Below are 27567 nucleotides of genomic sequence, written 5' to 3' on the forward strand. Positions count from 1 at the left end.
CCCTCTATAAAACAGAAACATATTAAAATGGAAAAAATCTCTAAACGGAATGATTTTCTATATAAAATATTACTACAAGTCGCAAATCTGTATAAAACGGAAGCTGATTTGTTACCTGTATTAACCTGTATAAAACGGACTTTTTTTGGCATAATAGCAGCTACATTCTAAACCATAATTAAAGTGTCCTACATTAAGAGTTTACACAATTTTTCTCCCTCTCTGTGCTCCTTCGTGTACACACGTCTTTCAACCTGTCACGTTTGAAACATATTTTCCTGTATTAATAAAAACACAGTTCTCTACGAAACGGCACAATCACGTTCCGCTTTAGACAGGTTACTCTGTAAAATGTTAAATTTTGAATTATTCTCTATAATATATAAAATCAAAGGATTTAGAAGTCAATAAAGATTGAAACAGAAAGGCGTGTTATTAGGGGGATGATTTAAGAGAGAGAGGGTTGAGGTCGAAGTGTCATAGCAGCATACATTTTCGGCAGGGAGCTTGAGAATAAGTACGAAAAATTTGGTACAGATCGTGAAAGGGATTAAGAGTTAAAAGGGGGTGAAACCAGAAGGGTGGGATGTCGACGTATGAGTTAACAGGGGGATAAAATCAGGAAGAGAGGTAAAAGTGGAGGTTTCGTCACCTCTATTTTCGGCAGGGGGCTGGAGTATAAGTACGAAAAATTTGGTGCAGATCGTAAAAGGGTTTAGAAGCGTATAGAGAACAGACATCTGGACAGACATTCTATTATATATATATAATAAATATAAATTTATTCACACTTTATAAAGTTAAATTTAGAAATTAAAAGTGTGGAAAATTAATTTATATCAAGTCTAAAATGCATACTTAATTAATATTTTTATTCGCAAATTCCGAAAATAAGTTGTTAACGAGAAAGAGAATTAAAAAGAAAAAATTAGTCAGAATTTAAGAAGTAGAAAAAGGGATTTGAAATTAACTTGGGAGTGTGAATAAAAGAAATTTTCTATAGTTTAAAAAGATTTAGATTTATTCACGTGGCTGTGAAAGTTAACGAGGAGAGAAGTGTAGATTCGATGAAGTATCTAATTAACTGTTAAGTTCCTTGGAGTACGAGTTTCAATCAGAATTCTACCAACCTCTTATTTTTCTTCTCTTTAAATAGTTTGTTATCGGGAGGTAAAGGCATTGTCTAACTTAAGTTTGTTCTAGAATTCTCCTTTGTTCTAGAATTATACGAGATAACGATGATTACTTTTTATGGGCAGACAACTTCTCTTTTGATAAGTTGCTGCCAATTTAAAATTCTAATTTTCACAAAATTTTTCTAGTTTTGTAACAGCTCCTGCGATTTTTTTTTAATTTTATGGGCTAAAATACAAAAACTTTGTATTAGGAAAAAAGGAGTTTAGGAGTTTACACACTGGGTTTTCTTGGTTTTGAATTTAGAATTTCTTCGCGTGTATATATATATATATATATTCTTAGTTTTTAATGCGAAAGAACTACCGCGGAATATCAATGTCTGGGGAAATTTCGCCAAACTTTCTGCACAAAAATCGAAATTATTACTGCATTCTTGATTGTGTTTACGTAATATAAACGAATTTATATTCCAGTTTGAGCGTGGAAGCAAATTGTAATGGGAAATCTTGCTTAATTTTACTACGTCTTCGTCATTCCATTCCCTCTCCCTAATTTTATCTTCCTCTTAAATTTTAAACCCTTCCACCGATCTGCACCAAATTTTTCATACTGATTCTTCAGGCCATGCTGAAAATGTATGCTACCACGAAATCATGACACTCCTCCTCCTCTCCTTGATTCCATTCCACCTCGACATCCCTTTGCTGATTTCTTCCCCTCTTAACTTCTAAACCCTTTGACTGATCTGCATCAAATATTTCATACTTATTCTCTAGGCCCCTGCCGAAAATATAAGCTACAAAACTTCGGTTCTATCTCATTTCCTGATCTAATTAATGAAGGAATTCTAATTAACTGATTAATTTCAAATTTTGTAGCGAACTCTTCAACCTTCAACGATTCTAGAATCATTCTAGTTTATTTTCGCATTAGTTTTTTCTTCAAAATTAACCAGAAAACTTTGGAAAAGTGTGGTAAAGTTTATTCTAGATCTTGCTAGAATAAAAAAAATATGTGTGGCTTTATGGATGCTTATTAAACATCCACAGAGCTCATGCAATATTTCTAGACTAGAGGATGAGCGTTTATCTTTTTCTTGTCGGCTGGAGGCTGAATAAAGATATAGAAGGCAAGACACTCGTTGATAGGATGGACCAAGATCATAAGCCTCGGGCACAAGAACAACAAACATTGGTCTGACGAAAGGTCACAGAATACAAAAGTTTTTTCTCCTCCTCTTCCTCCTCCTTCTCTTCTTTCTCTTTCGTGAAATACGTCGATGCCTAAAGACATCTTTCTTATTCTTCAGCATCCAACTTGTTACAAAAGAGCAGGGAATTTTTATTTTCAAATCTTATTTTCTCTATTAAACTTTATCTATTTTCATAACTTAAATTCTTACAATTTACACCCTGGATAGAGAAAAAAGGGGTGAGAAAATCTCACTTAGTGTGCTTATCTTTGTAAGTGTACTGCAGAGAAGTCGTGGATGCATGAAACTCAATGGAGCTCATTCAATATGTTAGGAATGTGTGAAATACCTCCACTCCCGACTGTTAAGATGGAAAATAAAATATTATTTACACGTGTTTTTTTCCCGGTGTAACCTTTTATAAAACACACACTTTAATCATAATTATGTAAATTGATTTTTTATTGGCTTCCATCCTGCTCGGGAGGAGAGGATGATTTATGAGCTGCATCCACTTTTGTTTGGATTATCCTTAAATTCGTTAATCATTTCTTTATGGATGACGATTTATCTTATTTTAAATTATAGAAAAATTCTGAAATTCTACAATTTTTCTAGGAATTACTTTTCACTTTGTAAATATCTTATCCATCCATCTTTCATTTACTTAATACACATTGTATCCATATTAGATTTCGATCCATCTAATGTGATTGAATGTATCGGGGATTAAACGGTCGCCATCTTGACTTTTCAATCTTACACGTTACGTTCCATCCTTACATTTTTCAATCTTTTAAATTCTTCGTATCGATGTCTGAAGTATCTGTGATATGTACAATTTTATGCAAATTTCTTTCCCGCAGCATTAAATTCGTCTATCGTCATCGGAATTCTCAATCAATTTAAGGTGATTCGATATGTCAGAGTGAAAGTATTTCACTTTGAAAGTCTCTATTCCTTGTTTCTTACATACTGATTTTTCAATTTTTTCGGAATCTCACATATTGTTATTTACTATATTCAAACATATCCTATCGATCCTATCCATTTCTACGCACACCTTTCATGAAGTGTGCTATCCAAATTCGATCAAGATCCTTCTGATCCGGAATCTTTTATCGATCCTATCCAATTCTATGCACACTTTTACATTCTAAATTCGAACATGATCCTTCTGATCCAGCATGTACGATCCCATTCAATTCTATGCACACATTTACAATACAAATGCAAGCATAATCTTTCTGATCCAGTATTTTTTATCGATCCCATTCAATTCTATGCACACTTCTATCATTTAAATTCGAATATATAACTTTCTGATCAGCATCTTCAATCGGTCTTATTCAATCCTAAGTACACCTCTACCATTTAAATTCGATAATATCTTTCGGATCCAGCATCTTCCGTTCATTCTATCCAATCCTATGTACGGCGCTACATCCAAATTCGAACATAATCCTTCTGATCCAGCATCTTCTATCGATCCTATCCAATCCTACGCACACTTCTACCATCCAAATTCAAACATAATTCTCCAGATCCAGCATCTTTCACATCCAATTTCTCATCTTCATCAGCCTGTATTTAAAAAAAACAGAAGCTTTCTCCGACTTTTTAATTAAAACGACTAATCCCTAAAAACAAGAAAGACGAAAATTTCATAACCAAAACTCGTCTACACGCATACAGAAATTTTCAAAATGTTTCCTTGCTTAGAGGGGGGATAAAATAAAATAAACAAGAAATATTAATACACGATTTTCTCATCCATCAATTTCCTAAGAATTATTAAAAAATACGAAAAAATCTAATTAAATATTAAGAAAGGTAAAAGCTAGTATCGTTAGTTTTAAAGGTTTTCAACCTCTTCACATCATTTTCTTACTGTTAAATTAAACTGCGCCATTTAAAGGGGGAGAAGTTTCAATGGCTTAGCTATTAAATTTCCTTTCTCTCTCTCACTTTTTCTCTAAAGATAAACGTATAAAAATCTCTTTTTCCCCTCCCAAAAAATACAATAAAAAAATATATATAAATAAACTTTGTTTACTAGAAACACGGCCATCAAATCGCGTATAGTTTAAGTTGAAACAATCAATCACAAAACAGAATATTTGTTTATCACGAACACTTAAACACGCAACAATCGAATCTCGAAGATTATTATTATTTTTTTAAATAAAAAAATAAATAAAATAAAATTTTTTAACTCTAATTAATTAGTTTGGAAACAATTCTTTCTCGTTAAATCCATCTTATTTTCATCTTCCAGCCGCATAAACGTCGTTGGAAGGAGCGATTTGATTGCCAAAAGTTAATTTGATTTTACTGGATTATTTATTTATTTATTTTGACTTTTTTAATTAATAAACATAATTATATTTTAGTTTCCATTGACGAAAATAAGTTAAAAGTCATTAATAATCCAGGTAGAGTACTTTTAGGGTAGTCTCTCCGCATCTTTTCTCTTCGATTTATCGTGGGTATTAATTAAAAATGGCACCCCTAAACGTTTTACAAATGCCCGTTTTTAAAGGTTATCCACGTTGTGTCATATAGACTATGTTTTTTAAGCCATAGTCGATTGGTATGCAGCCCGGGCGACTTGTCTACATGATCTCCCCAACTATCGAGCAACGTGACCACATACTAAATTCTGTTCAGGCACAACAGTAGCTGACATCCAAGGCATCCCTGCCAGAATATTATATGATTGATTGGACAAATATAAGTGGCAACTCGTGAGGATGTTACAACCTCCCTTACACGGAACGTTGGCTATGTATACAGCCATAAAAGTATTTCACTCTTTGTTGGTTTTTCAATGTCTTAAATATGTTTACAACTATACTAAAATATTTTTCTTGTGTATTCGACGGCATATTTATATGGCTTATTATATTATAAACGTGAAATATTTACGAAATTATTTATTGTCACATCGTCGCAATGCCAGGCTGTAATTTTTTCAATCACATTCCTAAATTATTCAATTTAAAATATATGCTTTCCATCTCAAATTAATGTCTTGCCCCTGTAAATCATACTTTTCCTGATATCAACAGAGTATTGCCGGTCATCTATGAAACTTTTTCGGGGGGAAATTTTTGAACTGAATTTACGTAACTTTCGGTTTAGACCGGAAATTCGTTTATAGTTAATCGGGCCCTCCTGCCCCTAAACTTTTCATATCTGGTTTCGTTTTATCTCGTTTAGGTCTACAATTTTTTCAATTTTTAGCCCAAAAATACATATATTTTTACAGATTTTAAGGCTGAAATCGTCACAAGTTATTAAGTTAAACAATTATGTAATATATTTTTAAAAATAACAATAATATTTTCATCCTCTCGTCGGTTCTTAACACCACTCGACGGGTTTTTGTGTGGTGTATACGTCACGAAAGACACGAACGTGTCACGCGACATTTTAGTAATCGAACAGCTGACATTATACAGCGCCTGGTACTTATTAAATTAAGGTCCCAGGAAGACATCTGGCGACATATCGGAGACATCGGTAACTGTCAAGTCTAACATTAAGTAATTGAACGTGTGTAGTACACGATAGCAAAGAAAAGTTATAATTTGGCTACAAACATTAACCAGTATACATTAACTGTCAACTGGCTATTAAGATAGGTTTACTTTATGGTGGCTTGCAGCCGTAAAAGATCTGTTTAACATTTATTAAAAGGAAGAAGAATATATTCTATAAATATTTTTCCATAATTTATACCTACATATCAAATCGTTACTACTGTCTTCTATAATTCAAAGTATTGTTTTCTGTATATTCTAACAGTGTTACTACTGTTTTCTACATTCAATAAGTTGGAAACGTTGTAGTTGAAGACTTTCCAGCATTTTTTATTTGTTTCCATCGATTATAAAAATTACTACAATCACCTTTATTGTTTCGGAGATATTAAGGGAATGGCCATATCTCCCGAACAAATGGTCCGATTTTCATGAAAATTTCCAAAAACATTTCCAACCAATGCATACATCACTCTTCAAAATTTCAAAAATTTTTGACAAAAGGCACAGGAGTTATTAAGCTACAAACTGATCGAATAAAACCCTACCCCCCACATGCATTAACATCCATACTTACAGAATAAACCTCCCCAAATTTTAATGAATTTTCGAGTCAAAAATGCATTAATGCTGGGAGCCATTTTTTGACTAATTTTCATACTTTCTCTCTATTATACAGCAGCTTGGAAAGTAAAACTATTGTTTTCTATACGTTCCATCAAAGTGTTACTGCTGCTTTCTACGTTACAAATGCTGCTTAAGATTTATTTTACACACGTGTAATTTTAGTTACGCTTTAGTTACGTTCTCGTCCATTTATTCGAGTTTTAAGTTAGCCCCGGGACTAAGATAGTCCATTGTTTCGGGTTCTTGTGGGGCATCGCATCAATAAACTGAACCAACATATCACTTTAAGTGTAATTGTCTGAAACGGACTTGGGGATATATCTGTCAGTAATGATGGGATGGTCACTCTCTCGAGACGTCCTCCACGTCCGTAGAATCGTGATACAGGGGGATGGAGACTAACTTTACCAGTTTTGCTCCCAACTTATCACTTTAAGTATAAACATTTGTCAAATGGATCGTAAGTAAGTTTTGGTCATCCAATTGTTTCGCTTCGTATAAAATTGAAGAAGATAAAACTTTGGAGAGGACTTTTCATTTTTTAATCTTAAAACTCAAAGATAAACTCCTATTTTATAAATTATATTAACGTTTAATTTTCTCAACCGGTAGTACTCGAGTAGAAATTGCTAGTGTTAAATCTATACGTTAGTGGTAGAGGTTGAGAATCGCTGTTGTAGTGTAGAGACGACGAAACTATAACTAAACTTTACGTCAAACTGAAGAATAATTTAACAGAATGGAATATTTTCGGTGGTAATTTCCATTATATTTGATTTGTTCAGCATTCGTCTACTGCTAAAACTGAATTTTATTCGGTTGTAGGGAACAAGATAAGTTATTCGAAAGACATCGGGCATTGAATAGAGTGACGCAATTGCTCTATTCAATAAACAGCTTAGTCTCATCAAATCTTCTTGAGTATTCATTGGAAAAGCAGCTGTTTTCATGGGGACATCGAGGAAGTGATATAGGATGAATAGAAAATCTTTCGCCTTCACCACTTGACTTGGAGATGAAGGTGTTCATCTATTGGAAACTCCAAAATTGAACTGCCAAATGCTGACAATAGAAAATTAACCCCAGTGACAAATGCTTTTTACTCTTCTTTCACCCCCCTTTCGATCGATTTTCCAACTTTTTACGTCTAGAAAAAAGAGGTATCGAGTTTAATTTTTATTTAACTTCTGAAGAAATATTAAAGGTGCAGAATGTTTATTTACCAATTCTCGATATAACGTAAACTTATCACGCTTTACGCGTCGCAGTTAATTACGTATAAATGCCAAAACAGATTTACATTTGCATAGGAATTACCTTTCATACCCGGATTTAACGCATCCGAATGAGTAATATTTATTGTAAAACGTATTCTTAAAATAAAATTCGATTTGTTTTTAATAGAATTTACTTATTTCCAGAGAGATTTACTGTACATAATCCTACTGAAACAATCGAAGAATTTCTTGTATATAAAATGATAAAAAAAAAAAAAGAAAAAGATCTTTTCATCTTAACAATCGGATCGGATGACCAATTTATGAAAGAATTCACTTATAATCTTTATCTTGTATGGACGTTAGAAAAAACATATTTAAATTCCAGATTTATATTTACAAATGTAGAAAAAGAAAAATAAAAAAGAGAGAGAAGACAAAGTTTCAGAGAGATGCCTAAAGATGCAGAAGGATGAGGAGGGATGAGTAGGATGCGGAGAGAAAAGTAAAAGTTAATGATGATAAATGTTGAAAAATTCGTATTTTTTTCATGCAAATTGTAAAGATAAATATGATATTCGAGAGTTATTTCATATAATTAAGTTAATATTTTATTTAAAATGCATTTAATAGCTTTTATCGTTAGTTATTTTTATATTTTTCTCAACTTAAATAACGATTATAATTTATTTACTTCACGTTTTTTTAATGAATAAACAAGTTCGTTAGTCGCTGATATCTCATTTTATCATCAATTATTTTGCCTCATTTCTCATTTTATTTACTTTATTATGAAGATAATAACTAGTGTTATCCTATACGGCAATTTAAAAGAAAGGGAGGAGGAAGAAAATAATAATAATAATAATAATAATAATAAATTAATGCAACATCTGGATGTAAAAATAAAAATAATTCTTTAAAAAATCGATAGGCATAAAGTATATTTTCTTAGAAATTATTTATATTTATTTACTTATATTTTAAAATTTTAATACTTTAACGCTTTATCCCAGAGGATGAATGAATGTCATCTTGGCATTCACTCTTCCTAAGAGACGAGTATAACTAAATTTATAGAATATTTAATACAGTAAACTAAACAAAGTTTTAATTACACTTTATAAATATATTCTAAGAGCCAATATATATATAGAAACATTAGAAATTTCTTTATTTTTTAACTGTATAAAGGGTCAGATGGTCTAGGATCTCCGGGGGCTAAAATGTGAGATGGATCAATCGATACATGGCAAAGGCTCCATCAAGAGAGTCTGGAGTCAAACACAGAACTGTAAATACAGTTCTCATTTAGTCTGGAGAAAACGTGTATGATTAAACTACCCCCTTTTTTTTCCTTACTGCAATTATCTTTCTACACATAAACTGGAGAAATTTTTGTTGAAACAATACTTGAAAGACTTAACGAATGTGATCAGTTGAACTAACGAGTTTAATAACTTCAGAAAGGAAGGAGGAAACAGTAGGAAAAAAAACTGTTTCCATATTTTTTTCTTTTCTAAATTCGAGTAAAATAATTAAAAATTTGTATAAGAATTTAAACTCGCCAAGACGGAAATTCTTCTTCCTCCTCCTCCTCCTCCTCCTCTTCCTCTTCCTCCTCTCGATCTTGGAGAAAACCGTTTATGACTTAATGTCGTGATTTAAATTAACATATTATAAAGAAAATTCTCGGAATTATTCTATTTATTTTACATTTTTATAATATAATCGTTTAATTCAGATGGGACATCGTTGTAATTTCAGTTGACAGATTTGCTGAGGAGGAGTTTTTCGTAAGTGTTGCTGATGCGGTGAATAATTTCACTGGAGGGCAATTCAAGTTTCTTTCTCCTTCCCCCTCTCTCTCTCCCCCATTCATTCATCTATTTAAGACGTTGATAAATTCATTTTCTTGTAATTTCTCTTATAATTTTTCAATTTTTGAAATTTTATTCTTAAATAAGAAGAGGGGAAAATCGAAAAAACTCGAGCATTGGTGGACACAACTTGCTTATATTCATTCTGTAAGGATCGATGATCTAATGATCCGTAAAGGCCCTATGCTGGCAACCCCTGTACCACTCACTACCTGAAGCACGCGAGAGAAAGTGGAGAATTTCTTTTTTTCTTTCTTCTTTTTCTTCTTCCTCTTCATCCCTCAGCCTCTCAATTGCGAATCGTGGTCATTCCAGCGTAGTTTCCTACTTCCACTCTGTCGTTTTTCTGTCATGCAATGCATGTCAGCTAGTCTGTGGAGCGAGAAATACTGTATTTCGTCAGTGAGAAGTCGAATAGCATTGTTAACTGCGTATCATCTCTGCAACTTTATATCATATCGACTCACGCTATCTTAGCTCGCGCATCATCCTCGCCCTCACCTCTACCATAAGGACACTAATTCTTAAGATAAAGAACCTCTTTATGCTCCAGAAAATGGATCCTTAAGCTTAGAAAGGAGCAGAAAAACTAACCATCTTAACAACTGTTAAGATTACGTGAGGGACGAGTTGGAACAGGAAGTGGTACACCAACGGGTTACTAATGCATTCTCTTCACACCGATAGTCAATAATGGTCCAGTATGTGAACTCAGGAAGCCTTTCAATTTGTTCTACTTAAAGGACATCGCAGTGTAGAGGTATGTCTGCGGATTATACACAAAATAAGGAAAGTAACCTTTCGCCATGCTGTAAAGAAGGGATGGAAGAGACCTCAAAAAAATTATTACTCGCAGAACGAGTAGAGAATTTTAAATTAGGAAGTTGGACAATTATTTTTATTCTAATTATTATATTTAATCTGTACGTAGTAGGCATAGGCATCCATTATTGTCGAGTATCCATTATCCGGCGGATAAATACGCTACATTAACTTTAAGAGGGCATTTAATCATTGACTATTTATCAAGAAAAGGTACGTTAAGTCATCAATAATTCGATACCTTGATGGAAATTGCAGCATTTGGCAGTTGAGCGGGAAAGACGGGGGGAGGAAGAGATGATTTGTTGCATTGTGACGTTTCTCACACGCATCCCAAACGGGTTACGTGCCCATAACGATCTTAGACGGTTCACTAATCGTCATTACAATTATAAAAGAATAGGAATGATTTATTAGAACCACCGCCTATTTCAAGGTTGTCATTAAATTTAGCAGGAAATAGAACAAAATGGCGATTTTATTCGTTCCACACACGAAATTCGACAACTAAACACGAATGAAGATTTCAACATTTGTTTTAATGATTAGTTTCCGCTTTATTTACTTTACTCCAGACTAAAATTGCATTGCTGTCAATGTCGTTAAAGTATTATTGATTTAAATCATAAATTTAATTCTACAACTTCTCATTAATTTTTCCTAGATTTATTCTAATAGCCCACCTCTAACCATAACAAATCTCTTCGTCTTCCAGCATCCCCCCTTGCAATTTCCTATGCCCCTATAGTAATAATAATCACATTTAATATGTACCAATCTATACGGTATTAATTAGTGTGAGTTTTTATGGCCTCTATACTTCGTATAAAAAGGTAATAACCACTCCTTATGACCTGCTATCATTATCATTAGTCTCCAATACGTTCGATAACTGTAATTATTCGTTTTATTGCTCCATTCTGAGTAATATGAGGCCTTAAATTTTTACAAGAGAAATCTTATTAACGTCATAATTACAATAAAATTACAAATAGGGGGTGGGGGTAACTGTCAAAAGTAACTTTGTACGCGTTAACCCCCGGGTTGTTGCCTCCTATAAACTTGAAAACCCGTCCTCAAAGGGGAGAACACTTGATAGAAAAATACGAGTCTACTGTAAATACATAAACTTATCCTTTGGAGAGGGATATTTTTGGAGAAGTGGCACATATTTTTGGCCTATCGCATCGAACCACTGACAGCAATTGAACCAATGTACAGGATGATAAGTGGACTAGAACATAGTTTCTTTTGAGGTTATAATAAAGTTCGGTTGGTCTAATCAAACAGGAGTCAACGTGCTCTTAGATTGCTCCTTTAGGATCAGAATAACTTATCCTTAAATTATTATTATGGAAGTATTAAATTGTCGTTAACTACGGACATTTGGCTTCAGTATTTTCCACGTTTTTTTCCCCACCTCATCGCCGTTTTTATGCACAAATAATATTAAAATTATACAAAGAAATAGTTGCAGCCGCATTAAAATAATGAAAGCTTATAAATTATAGATTTTTTTTCCTTCAGTTTTCTCGTTTATGTGACGATTTTTCTTGTAATAATTATGATATAATAAAGTACGCCCTCGTTAGAAAAATCCTTAATCCAATTAAGTAGAAGGCAATTAGGCAATTCCCCCCTCTAAAAATTCGTTAAAGATCGGGGGGAACGGGAAATACATTACGTTTTTTCCCTATCATTTCAACAAAATAACTTCTTTTTATCTTTAAAAAAATCCCTAAAATCCCGGTGAAGTTGTACTCGATGCTAGTGGCAATTTTCATCCTTCTATTCTCTCGACGTCGAAAAAAATAGCGGCTACAAAATGTCAATATGATACGAGAAACAGAAGTTACATTTTTTTCCCCTTTGTTTCGTCATAAAGTGCAGTTCAAACTCCTAACAATAAAGACACCTTTCACGTGAACCACACCTAACAATGCCACGCGGTTTATACTTTCAAATACAGTAGGAAAATATACATGCCTCATTGTAATTGCAAATATTTCTTACGAAGTAAAACCTCAGATGTGTGAGGTGCCATTTTTATTACCATTCTACAAATTTCCCTTCTTAAAAAGCTGGAATAAATTTGCAAAATTTTTATACGATTTTGTCGTTTCTTTTTCTTTAATGTACAGGTGTATCTTGTTGTTAATGTTTTTGATATTTAAACGCTGAAAGGAATTTTTATTGACATAACAAATCTCTTTAGGGAAGACAAGCGAGAATTTTTCTTCATTTTTAACTCGCATTTCAATTAAATTCTTTGATTTTTATAACCTCTGTTAAATCGAAATTATATTCTTTATCTTCTACGGCTGCTGTTCTCAACCGATCGTACGCGTACTTCTAGGGGGTGAGCGAGTGTGTTATACGCAAATGGTTCGAGTGAAAAAGTTTTGAGATGATCTCTGATCTACAGCATCTTTGGATTATTTTTTTGCTGCTTTTAATCATTTTATCTTAGAATTTCTGATATTTTTAGCTGTTTATCATTATAATGTTTGTCTTTGTCTCTCTGATTTTGTCTTTTTGTCTTTGTCTCTCTCTGTTTCTGTTTTTCTGTCTCTGTTTCTGTCCTTTTGTCTCTGTCTCTGTCTTTTTGTCTCTGTCTCTGTCTCTCTGTCTCTGTCTTTCTTGTCTCTGTCTCTCTCTGTTTCTGTCTCTTTTTTGTCTCTCTGTCTCTCTGTCTTTTCTGTCTTTTTGTCTCTGTCTCGTCTCTCGTTCTGTCTTTTGTCTCCGTCTCTTTCTGCTTGCTCTGTCCTTTCTTTCGTCTGTGTCTCTCTGTTTCTGTCCTTTGTCTCTGTCTCTCTGTCCTGTCTTTTGTCTCCGTCCCTCTTCTGTCTTTTTGTCTCTGTCTCTTTCTTTCTGTCTGTGTCTCTCTGTTTCTGTCCTTTTGTCTCTGTCTCTCTGTTCCTGTCTTTTTGTCTTTGTCTCTTTCTGTTTCTGTCTTTCTGTCTCTGTCTCTCTCTGTTCCTGTCTTTTTGTCTTTGTCTCTTTCTGTTTCTGTCTTTCTGTCTCTGTCTCTCTCTGTTTCTGTCTCTTTGTCTCTGTCTCTCTCTACAGGATTATCTAACGAATCAACAGAATCGAGGTTAAAATTTCCAAAAATTGTAAACTTAGACTTGAAAAATCAGTTTTAATTTTATTTCTAAACATTTCTCGAGTATCCTCCAGTCTAAAGCTAATATTTGAGATGTAAACTAATAGAAAATTGTTGAGAATTACTTAATAACTTCTCAACTTAATTTAGTATAATTAAAGCTTTTATCTACTCTCATGGGCTAATTAAACGAATTTTTAAACATATTTACTCACCTTGTATACTTTTAAACTTTCTAATGAATACAATTAACGCCGCTAATTTCGTTTTAGTGACGAACGGGCCCTATATCGAGTGTCCGTTATCGAAAAAAGTTATATTTGTCACGGCAGAAACGATATGGTTCAGCTACTCCACTACTAAAATGAGGATTTTTATATAGTATATTGCGCATGGTTTGCATGCTACAGCATCAACCATGCGAAAAAATTTATGGCCTTTCGCCTGGTTTATAGAAAGACGTCGATAACCCCTCCACAAATAAGAATTTTACTCCAATAGAATTAACTTAGTCTCGCCCAATTACATTCTTTAAAGGATTATTTTTAATGCCCCATAATTTCTAAACAGATTAAGAAGATAAAATTCCTTTTCTTTAGCGTTTAGCTGTCGGAAATCTGTAACCATTAGAGCTGTACTGATCAGCATAATTTAAAATAGGTCTGTACTAACCGGTATAATCCAAAATATCTCACCACTAAAGCACTTTAAAATGTTCTATCATTAGTACTGTATGACCAGCACAATTAAAATATGCTACCATTAGTGGTGAATGACGAGCATAATTTTAAAAAAATATTACCATTAAGCAACATATTTAAAACACGTTATCATTAGAGCTGTACTGACCAGCATAATTCAAAATCCCTAGCAAAACCGATCGTAAAATACAGATAACGTTATCATACGTTAATATCAGTCGTGATAGCGAACAGTAAAAATGATGGATGATACTGATAACAGTAAAAGTTATCATCATTAACTATAATCATTTACCTGAAGCAAATATTTACAAGATTAGAAAGAATAAAGTCGAACAGTTACTGAATAAATCATCACTCCATTAAATCTATACCAGATGTATACAAAGTTTAACGTAGTAAAATAATTAAATGCTTGATTAAACATGAAATAGATTCAGCAAGTACTTTATGGATATAATTACATGCTCAACCAAGCCATTATTGACAGAGAAGCAACATCGAACATCAGTTTAGCTAATGTTCGTTGTTGCTTTCTCTTCCTAGCTATTATCATATACTTCGACGACATAAAACTGTATCAAAATTGTTATAAAACTGAAAAATAAAACTTAGCTTTAGTAGATAAATGCTGTATAACTCTGCGTAACCATAGTAAAAAGGAGGAGGTAAAAGAGGAGGAAGTAGAGGAGGAGGATGGAAAGGAGGAAAAGGAGTAAAAAGTGGAGAAAGAGGAAGAGGAGGAGGAGGAGGATAGGAGGAGGAAGGAAGAGAAAAGAGGAGCAAGAGAAAAAGTGGAGAAAAGGAGGAGGAGGAGGAGGAGGAGGAGGAAGAGGAAGAGAAAAAGTGGAGAAAGAAAAAAGGAGAAGGAAGAGGAAAAAGTGGAGAAAGAGAAAGAGGAGGAGGAGGAGGAGGAAGAGAAAAAAGTGGCGAAAGAAGAAGAGGAGGAGGAGAAGGAGGAGGAAGAGGAGAAGAAAGAGGAGGAGGAAGAAAAGACCAGGATCAAACGGCATAAAACTAAATTTTAATTTAGTCCCAACGACACAAACAACGTTAACTTTTATTGTCAAATCCTAAATTGACATTGTTATAAAGTAGATAAATTGTATATAAACCCGTATACGAGGTAGACGGGCCTTTTATGCAGTAGAAATTTAACCTTTACACGGAGCTTGGGTCGTATGAATAGACTTAAGTTATAAAAAAGGAAGGTCTACAAGGCTATAGAAATGGGAACAGAACTGTTTTCTACTATACTACAAAATGGATACAGCATACATAAAAGAAAATAGTTTGCAGGAAGGCGTATAAATATTCAGTAAGCTGGAAATCGGCTCTGAAAAACAGAAATTTAAGAGTTAATCTGAATTTCTTTTTCGTCATTACAAGACGTAGCAGATATAAATTTCGTTTGTTTACGTGTACGGTATTTATTAGCGGGAGTTTCTGTATTAAAAAAATACCCCCTCCCACCATTGGCGATATTAAAATTACAGATGATTAGAAGGAGTAAGGAGGAAGAAAGAGAGGGATGAAGCAATAAAAGTTTCATAAAAAGAGATAAAAACTTGCGGTTATAGTAAAGAAAAATGGAAAAGTAAGAAGAGTGATGCTGTAGGTAGGTTGCTAAGGTGGATGTTTATAGTAGCAAGAGCAACTGCGGCAGTCGAGGATGAGTAATAGCCTCTGGTGAAGAAAATATGTGAAAACATGAAAAGTATTTCGGATATATAAAGAAGAAAGAATTTAAATTTTTGCCATCCACTAAAGTATGATAATATAATATTTAATTTGATTCATCTTTGCATAGAATAATTTAATGTCGTAGATGCGTTTTTGCTGTTCTTTATCAAAAGCAATATTTTCTCTATAAAAAAATCTCTCGTCTTTTGATAAAAGTATGCAGATTCCTGATAAGTCTCCTCTATTTTCTATATACAAAACAATAGAAAATATACAAAATTATTTTTCTCTATAAAATATCCTCATCCTTTTTATAAAAGTATGGAGATTCCTGATAAGTTTCCTATATTTTCCCCTTATTTTATAGAGGAATTACAGAGAAATTTGGAAATAAAAATAGGGAATTCGGGAATAAAAATAGGGAAATTAGGGAATAAATCAGGAAAACACTATTTTTCAAAATTATTTTTCTTAATAAAAAATAACTTATTTTCGGATTAAAGCATGCAGATTTGTAATAAGTTCCCTATATTTTCCCTATACGAAACAATAGGAAATATACAAAATTATTTATCCCTAAAAAATCCTTATTCTTTTATAAAAGTATAAAGATTTTTGATAAGTTTCCTGTATTTTTCCCCTATTTTATAGGGGAATTACAAAGAAGTTGGAAAATAAAATAGGGAAAATAGGGAATAAATCAGGAAAACTATTTTTCCCTATTTTTCAAAATTATTTTTCTCTATAAAAAAATAACTCATCTTCTGATTAAAGCATGCAGATTTATAATGTTTCCTATATTTTTCCTATACGAAACAATAGAAAATATACAAAGTTATTTTTCCCTATAAAAAATCCTCATCCTTTTATAAAAATATGGAGATTCCTGATAGGTCTTTTATATTTCCCCCTATTTTATAGGGGAATTACAGGGAAATTGGGGAATAAAAATAGGAAAATTAGGGAATAAATCAGGAAAATTATTTTTCCCTATTTTACAAAATTATTCTTTTTCACAGAAAAAATCCCTCATCTTCTGATAAACGTATGCAGATTCCCTACACTTTCCCCATACAAAACAATGCAAAATATACAAAATTACTTAACAAAATCTAAACAATTCGATGTATGTAAGCTTAGATTATCCCGTGTTTATTGCTAGTTAAACATTTAATAATAATAATAATAATATTATTATTATTATTATTTTAATGTTTGAATAAACGATAATAAAATTTCTTGTTTGCATTTTATCGAGTTACTTAAATGTAAATTCTCATAAATTTTTAAATCGTTTACGTTAAAATGAGACTTTTTATTCTCCTAAAAAATGATTTTTCTAAAAACTTCACTTTTTAAGACAAATTTGATTAAATTAAAGTTATTTTTGAAAGAAATATTATTATTGTTTTTTAAATTTAAAAACTTAAAACTTGTATAGGGGTGTTTTTTAATGTCATAATATGCATATTAAACAGCATAAAAAAAATTGTTTATTTTAGAGAAAGATCACGTTAACGATGCTACACACGAGTGAGAATAATTAGAAATTGTCAGATAAACAAGTGATTCAAGTGAAGAATTTATTTATAAGACGTTGAAGGGGAAGGTGATGTTTACTAGAAGTATATAAAAGTACAGTTTTTTAAGGTAGGGACTGTAAAAAAAAAGCTCGACCGTCACGCATCACCTGTACAGCACAATTGCCTATGGGAGTAGTTAGCAATTGTTACATTTATATGCAGCTCGGAGCCCGTTTGGCATTTACGACGATGTTACAATGTCGACCGCCATTTTGACTATAAATTGGAGTAGCGATATCATAGAGTTTAAATAAAATTGTCAATTTATGTAAGTTTTTATGATGAAGACGGTGGCATTTTAAAGCTCTTCTACGTCCTCGGGACACCAGGAGAGAGAGAGAGAGCGCGCTCGTGTGTGTGTTTGGGGGGGAAGATCTATCTCGTTGTGTGTCGTACATATTCGTGGACCCTGGCGACATCGCTAACCCAATCGATTGGTTGCAGCAGAATAATAGCGTTGGTAAAATTGATGACTCGAAAGTTACTAAAGAAAAGAAATCGAGTCGAACAGGAAGGAATGGAAAGTAAAACTAGCAAAAAGATCGATGTAGCATCTCCCATAGTTGGCATTACACATGAGAACCATTAAGGAACCCACTGTCATTTGGTGAGATCATGAACGAGGGTCAAAGGTGGTAAAGTGAAGACGGAGACAAGGTGGTCAAGGAAGAGGAAAAAAAAGAAGAGCTGTCATCCCTAAGAGAACAAAACATCCTCTCCTCTCCTAAGTTAAACCAAAGTGAAAAAAAAGGAAACAAAGATACATAGAAGGAGATGAAAGAAGAGAATTAAAACAAAGAAACTTCAGAACTGTAAAAGTAATATTAAGTTTAACGTTGTTTCTGCCATTTATCTTTCCAACCTTAATCTTGCCGCAGTAAATCATCTTTGCTGGAGTATGGAAGAGGAAGAAAAAAAGAAAAAGAAGAAGAAGGGGAAACAACTTTGTTAATTGACATTTTAAGCAAATGTCTTTGGCAAGTCGTTTTATCATCATATATCCAAAAAGTCTTTACGCTTCCTACTTATCTTTATAGCTAGTTCCCGACGAGGCTAACATCGTCCAGTGTACATCATGCAATATTCATAAAGGCGATGTCAGTGATTTACAAGGAAGGATCATAAATAAACACCTTGGCACGGTCGACTTGCTACACTCGTTGAAAGATCACTTTGCTTGATGATACGGAAACAAAAGTGCAGCAGGAAGAGACGGGCGCTCCTATTTTCCAAAAGATGTCGACCTTTGCATATTTAAAACACACAAAAAAAAGATATGAAAGAAAAAAATCCGCACCTCAATTAACAGAAAAGATACGAGAAATAATTAAGAATTCGTCGAGATCATCGTGAAAGAAGGCTGGAGAGGAGAGTCTTTTATATCCATTAAAGCAATGGATATAAACAAAAATCTAGATTAAAGAAGCGAGAAAGTAAAAATTGAACGACTCCATCTTGATTAGAGCTGATAATAAATTAAACTGTGCCTTTATCTTCATATAAAAAAAGGCAGGAAATTAAGGAAAATCGGTACCAAAAAAAGGTAAGAGGGGAGAACACAAATCAGTATTTATCTGTAGAAAACAAAATAAATTTTATTAGAGGAGAGGATGCATTTTATCTCTATAAAAATATTTTATGTGACTAAACGTACGAAATTAAATTAAATGCTATTCTATTGTATCTAGGCATTATATAAACATTATTTTATTTATGTTATAAGTAAAAACAACTTCTCATTCGAGTAGTTAATAAAATATTTTATTTGCACGATAACAAACAACGGAACAAATAGCATCTCTCGCATCTAATGACACGAATGATTGAAACATTTTATCAAATTAAACAGACAAAAATTGTAATTTTCTTCCTTTGCAGTGAAGAGTCAATAAACAAAACAACTCCATCAGCTAGAAGACAGAAGAGCAGACTTAAAGATTTTATTTTATTCAATTTTTTTTCTTTTTTTTTCCCCTCCTCATCTTTATTCTCCATCCGAAAACATTAATCTATGAATTAATTTCAAACAAATTTTTAATAAGTTTAGTAAATTAAAATTTTGATCTTGTAAGTGCTGTTTCCTAGCTAAAGCATTTGGTAAATTTATTATAACATAAACAGAGCTAACGGATGAGATCATCAGGCAAAGTGCAGTAATGAAATTGTTAACAGCGTTGATTCACTAGAAATTCCACTTTAAATGCTAGATGGAACATTATTCTTGAGAATAAGCTTCATTCTACAACAGATTTATTACCCAACAGAAAACTTCATTAGGTAATATAGAGAATTGAATTTTATTATCGGGGTCAATTTATTGAATTTTATTATTAAATTCTTAATTTTTTCCTACAAAAGATTACATTTTTTACATAAAAAATGAGGTAAAAAATAAATAAAATCATTTATTCTTCTTATTATCAATTTTGGAGAGAAAAGGATGGGAGGAGCAAAGATGCTCTTCCTCATCTTTTGATGTAGGTAAGATGCAAGAAATAATAATAATAATAATAATATCAATGATAAGTAAGACGAATTTTCTTTGGGATTAAATTTAATTTTATTATTAAATGCATTTTGATGATAAAAATTTCGTAAAGTAATCTTTTAAAATATATCAAAATTAAGGATGAAGTGGAACACATTTTTCTGGAGTCACGAAGATAATGGAGGCTTTAGTTGTGTCATTAATTCTGAATAATAGCGTTTTCGATAGAATAGGTCATCAGTAGAATATTACTGGAGCAAAATCGAAGGGATTTTTTACAGATTACAACGATATTTAGAATGGAGAATCGATCATTAATGATCTTTTGAAATTTCTTAACGATCAAATCGGGTTCAAGCAAATCCGAAGATGCTCTTTGAATCAGGATTTCTTTGCAAAATATTAAAACTATTTTTGGATATTTTCTTAGAAAATAGCCTTCTAAATCGAGGAGTTAATCAGTCCTCTTCGTTTCTAGTTAAGAACCCCTTTATTATTCTTATTGGGGGAGGTTCGATTAATCTTTATGACGCATTATAACGTGTCTACATCTCCTCAAATTTATCATATTCGAACGTTTTTGGGCGGAGTAGATTTCTAACTTTAATTAACAACCGTTAAGTTTAACTTCTTACATTAAGAAGTTCGAAAAAACTAATTCATTGTAGGCATAGGGAAAAGAGGGAAAGAAAGGTTAGAACGGGGTTAAGACCTGTTCTGTTTTGGCCCACCTCCAAAACTCACAGAGTAAAGAATAAAAGAGAATGGAAACAAAGCCACACAAAACATTTCCAAGCTTGTCACAAGGATAGTCAGAACTAAAGAGACGGACCAAAAAGAAATGGGGTGGGGGAGGGAAGGAATTCAATCAACTTTATCTGAGAAGCAGTTTTTCATTTCCCTGGACATTGAAGCGCGAAAAAGTGCTGACACCTGACGTGCGAGATGTGGCACCCAGTCACTGTGACAAGACAAAGCTGTGAAGGAAATTAAATTGCAGGTACACACTGCAAAGAAACATTGGATAAGTAATGGTCAAGTGTTTAGGCATTTAAGTATAAGATTCGGGAAGGGGTAAAATTGAAAAACATTTGTTTGCCATGGCAAATATTGTCAATCATTCAGGAAATTCTATTTTCCTTAACGTCTTTCCTTCTCTTCTAAGAGGGGGTTAGAAAAAATAAAATGAAATACGTTTATCATCCTTTAATGTCGAGTTCTTTGATAGAAGCCATGTTGTGTTATTATTACGGAATTTCCATCGTTTTTCCAGTAAGAAAAAAAGTGGATAAACTAACGATTTGATATTGGGGATTGTTCAGAATCAACTTAATGAATTTTCTTTTAAAAAATATGTTTAAAAAACATCCCCCCATCAAATCTCTCTTAAGCTTTCAATTTTCAGATAAGAGCTCATTGTATAAAGGAAGAGAAGGAGACAATTTCGTCTTATCACTTTACAAAAAGGTAAAGTTCTTTGCTGACTTTGTGATTGTTAATGCAACGAATTGCTGCAAATTTTCCAGAAGGCGTTTCATTGATCGAGGATATAAGGAAGAAGTGGAAAAAGAAGAAGAAGAAGAAGAAGAACAGTAGGAAAGAGAGAGTTGTCTGACACAATGGATAAAATTACATTTGAATGATCCATCTCATGCTGTAGGGCACAGCAAAAGATAGATTTAATCTCTTTTTCAATGGTGGTTCGCATGAATGCTACCACGGGCGTTGCAGCTCGGCTCTATGACAATATACGAAAAAGACAGAGAGAAAGAGAGAGAGATCTCTGCACGGATGAAGTTTCATGCCGATTTTTCCAAGTTAAAATACGAAATAATGAAGAAAAATCGAATTAAAATGCTTGCAAATATATTAAAATTTGTAATACAATAAGCATTACTCGGCAACGTAACTAGAATATGTGACAACTGTACGAATTATACGCACCAAAGACTCGATCCAAGTTAAAAATGCGAGGATTTAATTGAAAATTTTAAACAAATTCTTACTTACTTTTTCTTTTTAATATTAAAATACGGAATTGGAAGGGGGGAAATATTTTTCTATTAATCGAATTTACGAATTTCACTTCTTACTACAATCTGTCTGTGTGTTCTTCCGTCCGTAATTTAGAAACAGAACTAGATAGAAAGCTTAAGGGTACAGTTCCTAATTAACTATATACTAATTTAAAATCTGGACCGGGAGTCACGTGATTTCAATTCAAAAATTCTCTTCAGAATGGAGTAAGATGAACGGCATAGCTCGATTGTTATCAGGAGAAGTATGATTTACAGGGGCAAGACACCGCTAAAAATCCATACAGTTTAGGGGCAAGAGATTTCGATTTACTACATACGAACTTCCGTTCTAGACCGGAAGTCACGTGTGTTTTTTTAAAATTAAAAGATGATTTTAAATTGTGACAATGTCACAATAAATAATTCCTCGTTTTCCATACGTTTCTAAGCACTTATGCTACACCATTATGTTGAACAATGCGCAATTGATATGCAAAATAAATAGATAGAATTACAGATGAATAAATTATAATTGTGTACTTAATTACATTTTAAAGAGAATTGCACCCGCTTAATTAGGTTAAAGTATAATTTTAATTGGATTTAAGCACGATAATTGTTTAGATTTATTATAATTGTTTTAGCATTATTAAGGAAATGCCATTTTTAACATCATCCTTATTATTTTATTGCGGACGAAGAGAGGAAAGAGAGAGGAGGGAGAGAAGTTTTTTTCCGCTTTCTTCTTAAATTAAATGAGAAATAATGAGATAATTACGTTATTGAGGTAATACTTGATAAACAGGTATCCCTAGAGAGCAATAAGATATCGAATTTCACTGATATCTGATAAACTGTCATCCGTTAATCGCGAATTTGAGTTCAAATGAACAAACGTAATTAAGTGGTATACAGGAAAAAATTGAGGGGAAAAAATGCCGTTGATTGAATTGTTTTCACTTTATAATATTATTTTCTAAAGAATTTCTTCCCTTAATTCATCAAAATAAAGATTTTTATTCACCAGTAGACGTGACTTATCCAAGATGCTGATGTTAAAGATGCTGAAGATGAGTTAGGAATCTTGTACAAATCAATAGAATTTTCTTAATATTTAACATTATTTTTATATTAAAAATAATAAATATATGTTCTAAATTGATTTTTTAAATTAAAATATCGTAAAATTTATATTTTATAACGTATCAAAACTAAAATTCTTCTTCGTGTTTATAGTTAAACTTTTGGAAAGGAATTTTTCTAACTGGAATTTCTTCATTTTCTTTTTAATTATAGAAAGTTTTATAATTGAAGAATTTTTAAAACATTAATAAAAATAAAATAGAAGAAAAAACAATACTAATAAATATAATTCTCTTTTCAAAAATTGAAGATGAAGACGAAAGAAAAATTAAAATATAAGTAAAAAAATAATCAAGAAGATATAAATAAAGGATTTTTTCCCTTTAAAAGAATTGAAAATAATCGAAAGTAAGCTAGTTATTTTTATAGTAATGGAATTAAATTGATAGAGGAAGCATAAAAAACACAATTCTTTCGCTTGTTTGAACGTTCGAAGTGTTAAGTGGTGTTTCCTTTCTATCCGGAGAAGACAAGCTTGGGAATGACGAACCCAAGCTTATATAAGAGAAAAGAAAAAAAAACAGTAAAAAAAGAAAGGTTTTTTGGACCGATTCCATATTTCTTCGATCGTAAATACTTTTTTCTTCTGTCAGAACTTAGAAATTAAGTGTAACTTAGTCTCTCTCCACTTTAGAATCCTCAGCATCCCTCTCTCTCTCTCTCTCTCTCTCGTCTCTCCCTCTTCTCTCATCTTTTTCCTTCTTCTTACTTATGCATATGGACCATTCTATACGTTAAATTCGATAACAAGAAGTCGAAGAGAAACAAAGGAAACGTCTCTTTTCGTCTAGTACCTTTTCTCTTCACAGATAGATTCGTGAAGTGACAACTTCTTCTGCAAACCTGATAGAAGACTTGTTAAAAGTTTCCATAATAATAATCTTCTCTCCCTTCTTTTGATGTCTTTGGACATCTTACTTTTCGCTAAAAATATATATTTAGTTTCTGTTTCGGAAGTTTTTCATTTTTTTTTTATGAAACAGGACGAAGGAAGTATTTTGTTTTTCCTTACGTATCGATTTTGTTACAGTGTATATAACAAAATAGAATGGAAAAAATAAGAAAAATACTAAGTTTACATGCTATTTTTTATAGAAAAAAATAATAAAATCCATACTATAAACGAGGTACTTATAAGGGGGAGCAGCTTTCTTCCTAACAAGTACCACCCGCCATGACTTGATGTGTATCTAAGTAGGGGGTTAGTGACATGGATGTGAGCCGCTGTTAACCAATTCCCGCTTTGAATATTAAAATAATGCACTTCTGTAGCTATTTTTTGGGTTATTTTTTAAGCTAACTTTCTAATTTTTTCTACTCCACAAGCCTTACAAGTGTGGAATTAGAATTAACGAAGTACTTCTGTAAGCTATTCTACAACACTTGGCAGGCGTATAGAATAAGAATTACGAGGAATGGATGGACAATTAGAAAAAAAAACAAAGGAAATGCTAAAAATTCGCTCACAGAAGAGAATTTTTCCATTCGTTTATGACAAAGAAACAGAAATTTCTGATAAATCAAGCGGCGATCAAACCGAATTCCTCAACTTCTTGGATAAACACCAGACTTGCCTAGGAGAAATGGGATAGGAAAAAGGCAGAAAAAAAATACTCATGTTGACTTTCTCACAAAGTGGACTTTTTCTTTTGTTCGCAGGCTAATGGAAATTTGTTGTTTGTGCTGTCGAGTTAGGTTCCATTCTGCGATTTCATCAACACACACACACACATACACACGATGAATTTTGCGAATGGTGACTCGCTCTCCCCCCCTTTAACATTACGTCAGGCCTTAGTCAATCGTGTATGCATGCGATATTTCCAGCGATAGAAACGTTGCAACTTCAGATATTGAAACGTTTATGCTTACCAACTGGAAAATCTCTTTTCATTTCAATGTCAGAAATCTTTTAGGAAGGAAGAACTCGAAGTTAAAGTAAAGGAAGAAGGAGGGAAAAAGGAGAGAGAGAGAGAGTAGAAATTCGATCATACGTAAAGAAAAATAAGGGAAAAAAGGGGAAAAAAAGGGAAACTTATCTTTCTTTAGATGCATTTTTCTTTTCTTCTGGACCGAATTTTGCTGAATGAAAGAAACATTTGACGTTATCTGAAGAGGAAAATAAAAACAAAAACTCCTATCCATTTTTGAATAATAATGGAATTTTCTCTAGTAATAGTTAGATTAGATTATGTCCATTTTTAAATTACTTTCGAAAAACTTGAAACCATTTCTGCAATAGTTCAATATACTGTAGCCGGGTCAATTTCCCAATTTTTTTTTTTTTTTTATTTTTAAAGAAAAGATAAATGTTTTTATAATACTTCAACCAACTTTTCCAATAAGTTTATGCTCTCGAACTTCCTTCGAAAAGTTTGATTCTTATTAAATAAGTATCGCATGCTTCACAAATTTGACTGAATCCCTCCCTCCGTCAAGGACTATTAATTTATTTCCGCGAGAGTTGGCCCAATTCTTTTACTGTTTTCAATTATATTTACCCGTATTTTTCCTAGGAAACTCACTTAGTAACGTTTTTTACTGTGTTTAGAAGGTATAATGCGCATTTATTATAATTACTAAAGGTTTATAAAGTGTTTACATGGGTAACTTCCGCGGGAGTTGGCCCAATTCTTTTACTGTTTTCAGTTATATTTACCCGTATTTTTCCTAGGAAACTTACTTAGTAGCGTTGTTTACTGTGTGTAAAAGATATAAAACGATTCCCTTATGATTATTAAACGTTTATAAAGTGTCTACATGGATATAAAGGTCGTGACCCCCATTCACCGAAGAAAACAGGTTGTATGCTAAACAGACTTTTAAAGGAGATGTTTATCGATAGAAAATATACATGAATATTTAACAGACGTCCAACTTTAAAGTCAATTAAGTCAGTTTAAATTATTGTAATTTAGTAAAAATATGCAAATTTCTCAACTTAAATATGATTAAAAATTTTTCAAGTCTTCATCGTCATTCCAGGATCGAATCCTGTTTTGCTACGTCGTTAAATTACATAATTAGATAAATAAAAAATAAAATAATAATAATATTTTTACCTCGATTTATTTATTTTTTATATTTTGTATCAAATTTAATAACTAAATTAATTTAAACGAACAAATATTTGCAAAGGAGTAAAGCAAAAGAATTTGTTTATATTGTTTCAGTTTAAATGAAAGGGAAATTATTTTTATGCTCGTAAGTAAAAGTAAATATTCGTTTATTTAATAAATGAAAATGAAAGTAGAAATACAAAAGAATAAATATTAAAAAAAACAAAAATTTGGTCGAAAGTGGGATAAACTTTTGTAAGATTCCCGTTGAAAAATGATAGTTTACACACAAAAAACGTGTGATGTAGTAACATTTTCAGAATTTTTGACAACATATTTTTAGGAATGGACAGAAAATATTTCTGCAGGAAACCAAATTTATATCGATTCATTCAAATATAACTTCGTGTGATACCTTTCAGGCTGTGAATAAACAGGATTTTTCAGGAAGATAATTAGGAGTAATTCGGTTTACCACAGCTTACCCCCTCCAAAAATACAAACAAAAATCAAACAGAATCAGGAGTTTCCCCTTTTCAAAATGTCAGTAGTCAGCTATGTTTTTTTATGAAAGCTGACTCACTAAAATTTTCTCCACTTGCGAAAACAACAGCATCTTTTTCATCACTGATCTTAACCTCTTTTTTTTCCTTCTCCTCCTCCTCCTCCTCCGAAGGTTGATGTCTTCTTTCGTCTATAATCGATAATATCATCACAGGATTTTAAAGATAATAATCAATGCCAAGTTTGTATTTTTGAGAAAATTATGTAACTTTTAGGAAAATATTTTAAATCCTAAAGGTAGAAAAGAATTCGAAAACTTCTTTGCCTGGGAGCAGGAAGAGGAGTAGACGTTTTCTACCGATGCTCTTCGATAAAAGGAGAATAAAATATAAGTATATTTTACGCTTTCAGCTTTTATTTATGTGTAGAAGAAAGTTTTATTTATGTATAGAAGAAACTTGTATAGTCTGGAGTCGAGAGAAGAGCATCGTAGGATAAAATAGAGGAGCATCCTCCTCTTGAGCTTCACCTCTAATAATAGGATGAATTCTTTAAATACGTATTGGAATAGAATTGAAAGGTGAAGAGAATGATATTTATGAGAAAATTGTGCAACTTTGAGGAAGATATTTTAAATTCTGATAATAATAAAAAATCGAGTGCTTCTTTGCTTGGAAGCAGGAAGAGGAGTAGACGTCTTACACCGATGTTCTCCAATAAAAGGAGAATAAAATATAAGTATATTTTACGCTTCTAGCTGTTGTTTATGTGTAGAAGAAAGTTTTTAAGTCTAGAGTCGTGGGAGTGGCATCGTAGGATAGCAGAGATGAGCATCTTCCTCTTGGGCTTCATCTGTAATTAT

At 32.4% G+C, this 27567-nt stretch overlaps 2 protein-coding genes across 3 annotated transcripts in view; one reads left to right on the top strand and one right to left on the bottom strand.

Moving 5' to 3' along the window:
- Positions 1-27567, top strand: part of LOC136971982 (teneurin-m-like) — a 121428-nt gene that overhangs the window by 22239 nt on the left and 71622 nt on the right. The window lies entirely within an intron of this gene.
- Positions 12882-26914, bottom strand: LOC136972019 (octapeptide-repeat protein T2-like). Its single transcript, XM_067266571.1, has 2 exons — positions 26785-26914; positions 12882-13495 (listed from the first exon to the last, which is right to left on the bottom strand). Exons 1-2 carry the CDS (start codon positions 26912-26914, stop codon positions 12882-12884), a joined length of 744 nt encoding a protein of 247 aa, XP_067122672.1.

The sequence above is a fragment of the Centruroides vittatus genome, unplaced genomic scaffold, assembly GCF_030686945.1.
Source record: "Centruroides vittatus isolate TY-2023 unplaced genomic scaffold, ASM3068694v2 contig_2747, whole genome shotgun sequence".
Lineage (NCBI taxonomy): Eukaryota > Metazoa > Arthropoda > Arachnida > Scorpiones > Buthidae > Centruroides > Centruroides vittatus.

Coding starts and splice junctions, on each gene's coding strand:
- LOC136972019 (XM_067266571.1), bottom strand. CDS start 26,914: ATGATATTATCGATTATAGACGAAAGAAGACATCAACCTTCGGAGGAG. Junction 13,496..26,784: donor CGCAAGTGGAGAAAATTTTA/GTGAGTCAGCTT, acceptor TTGATTCGTTAG/ATAATCCTGTAGAGAGAGAC.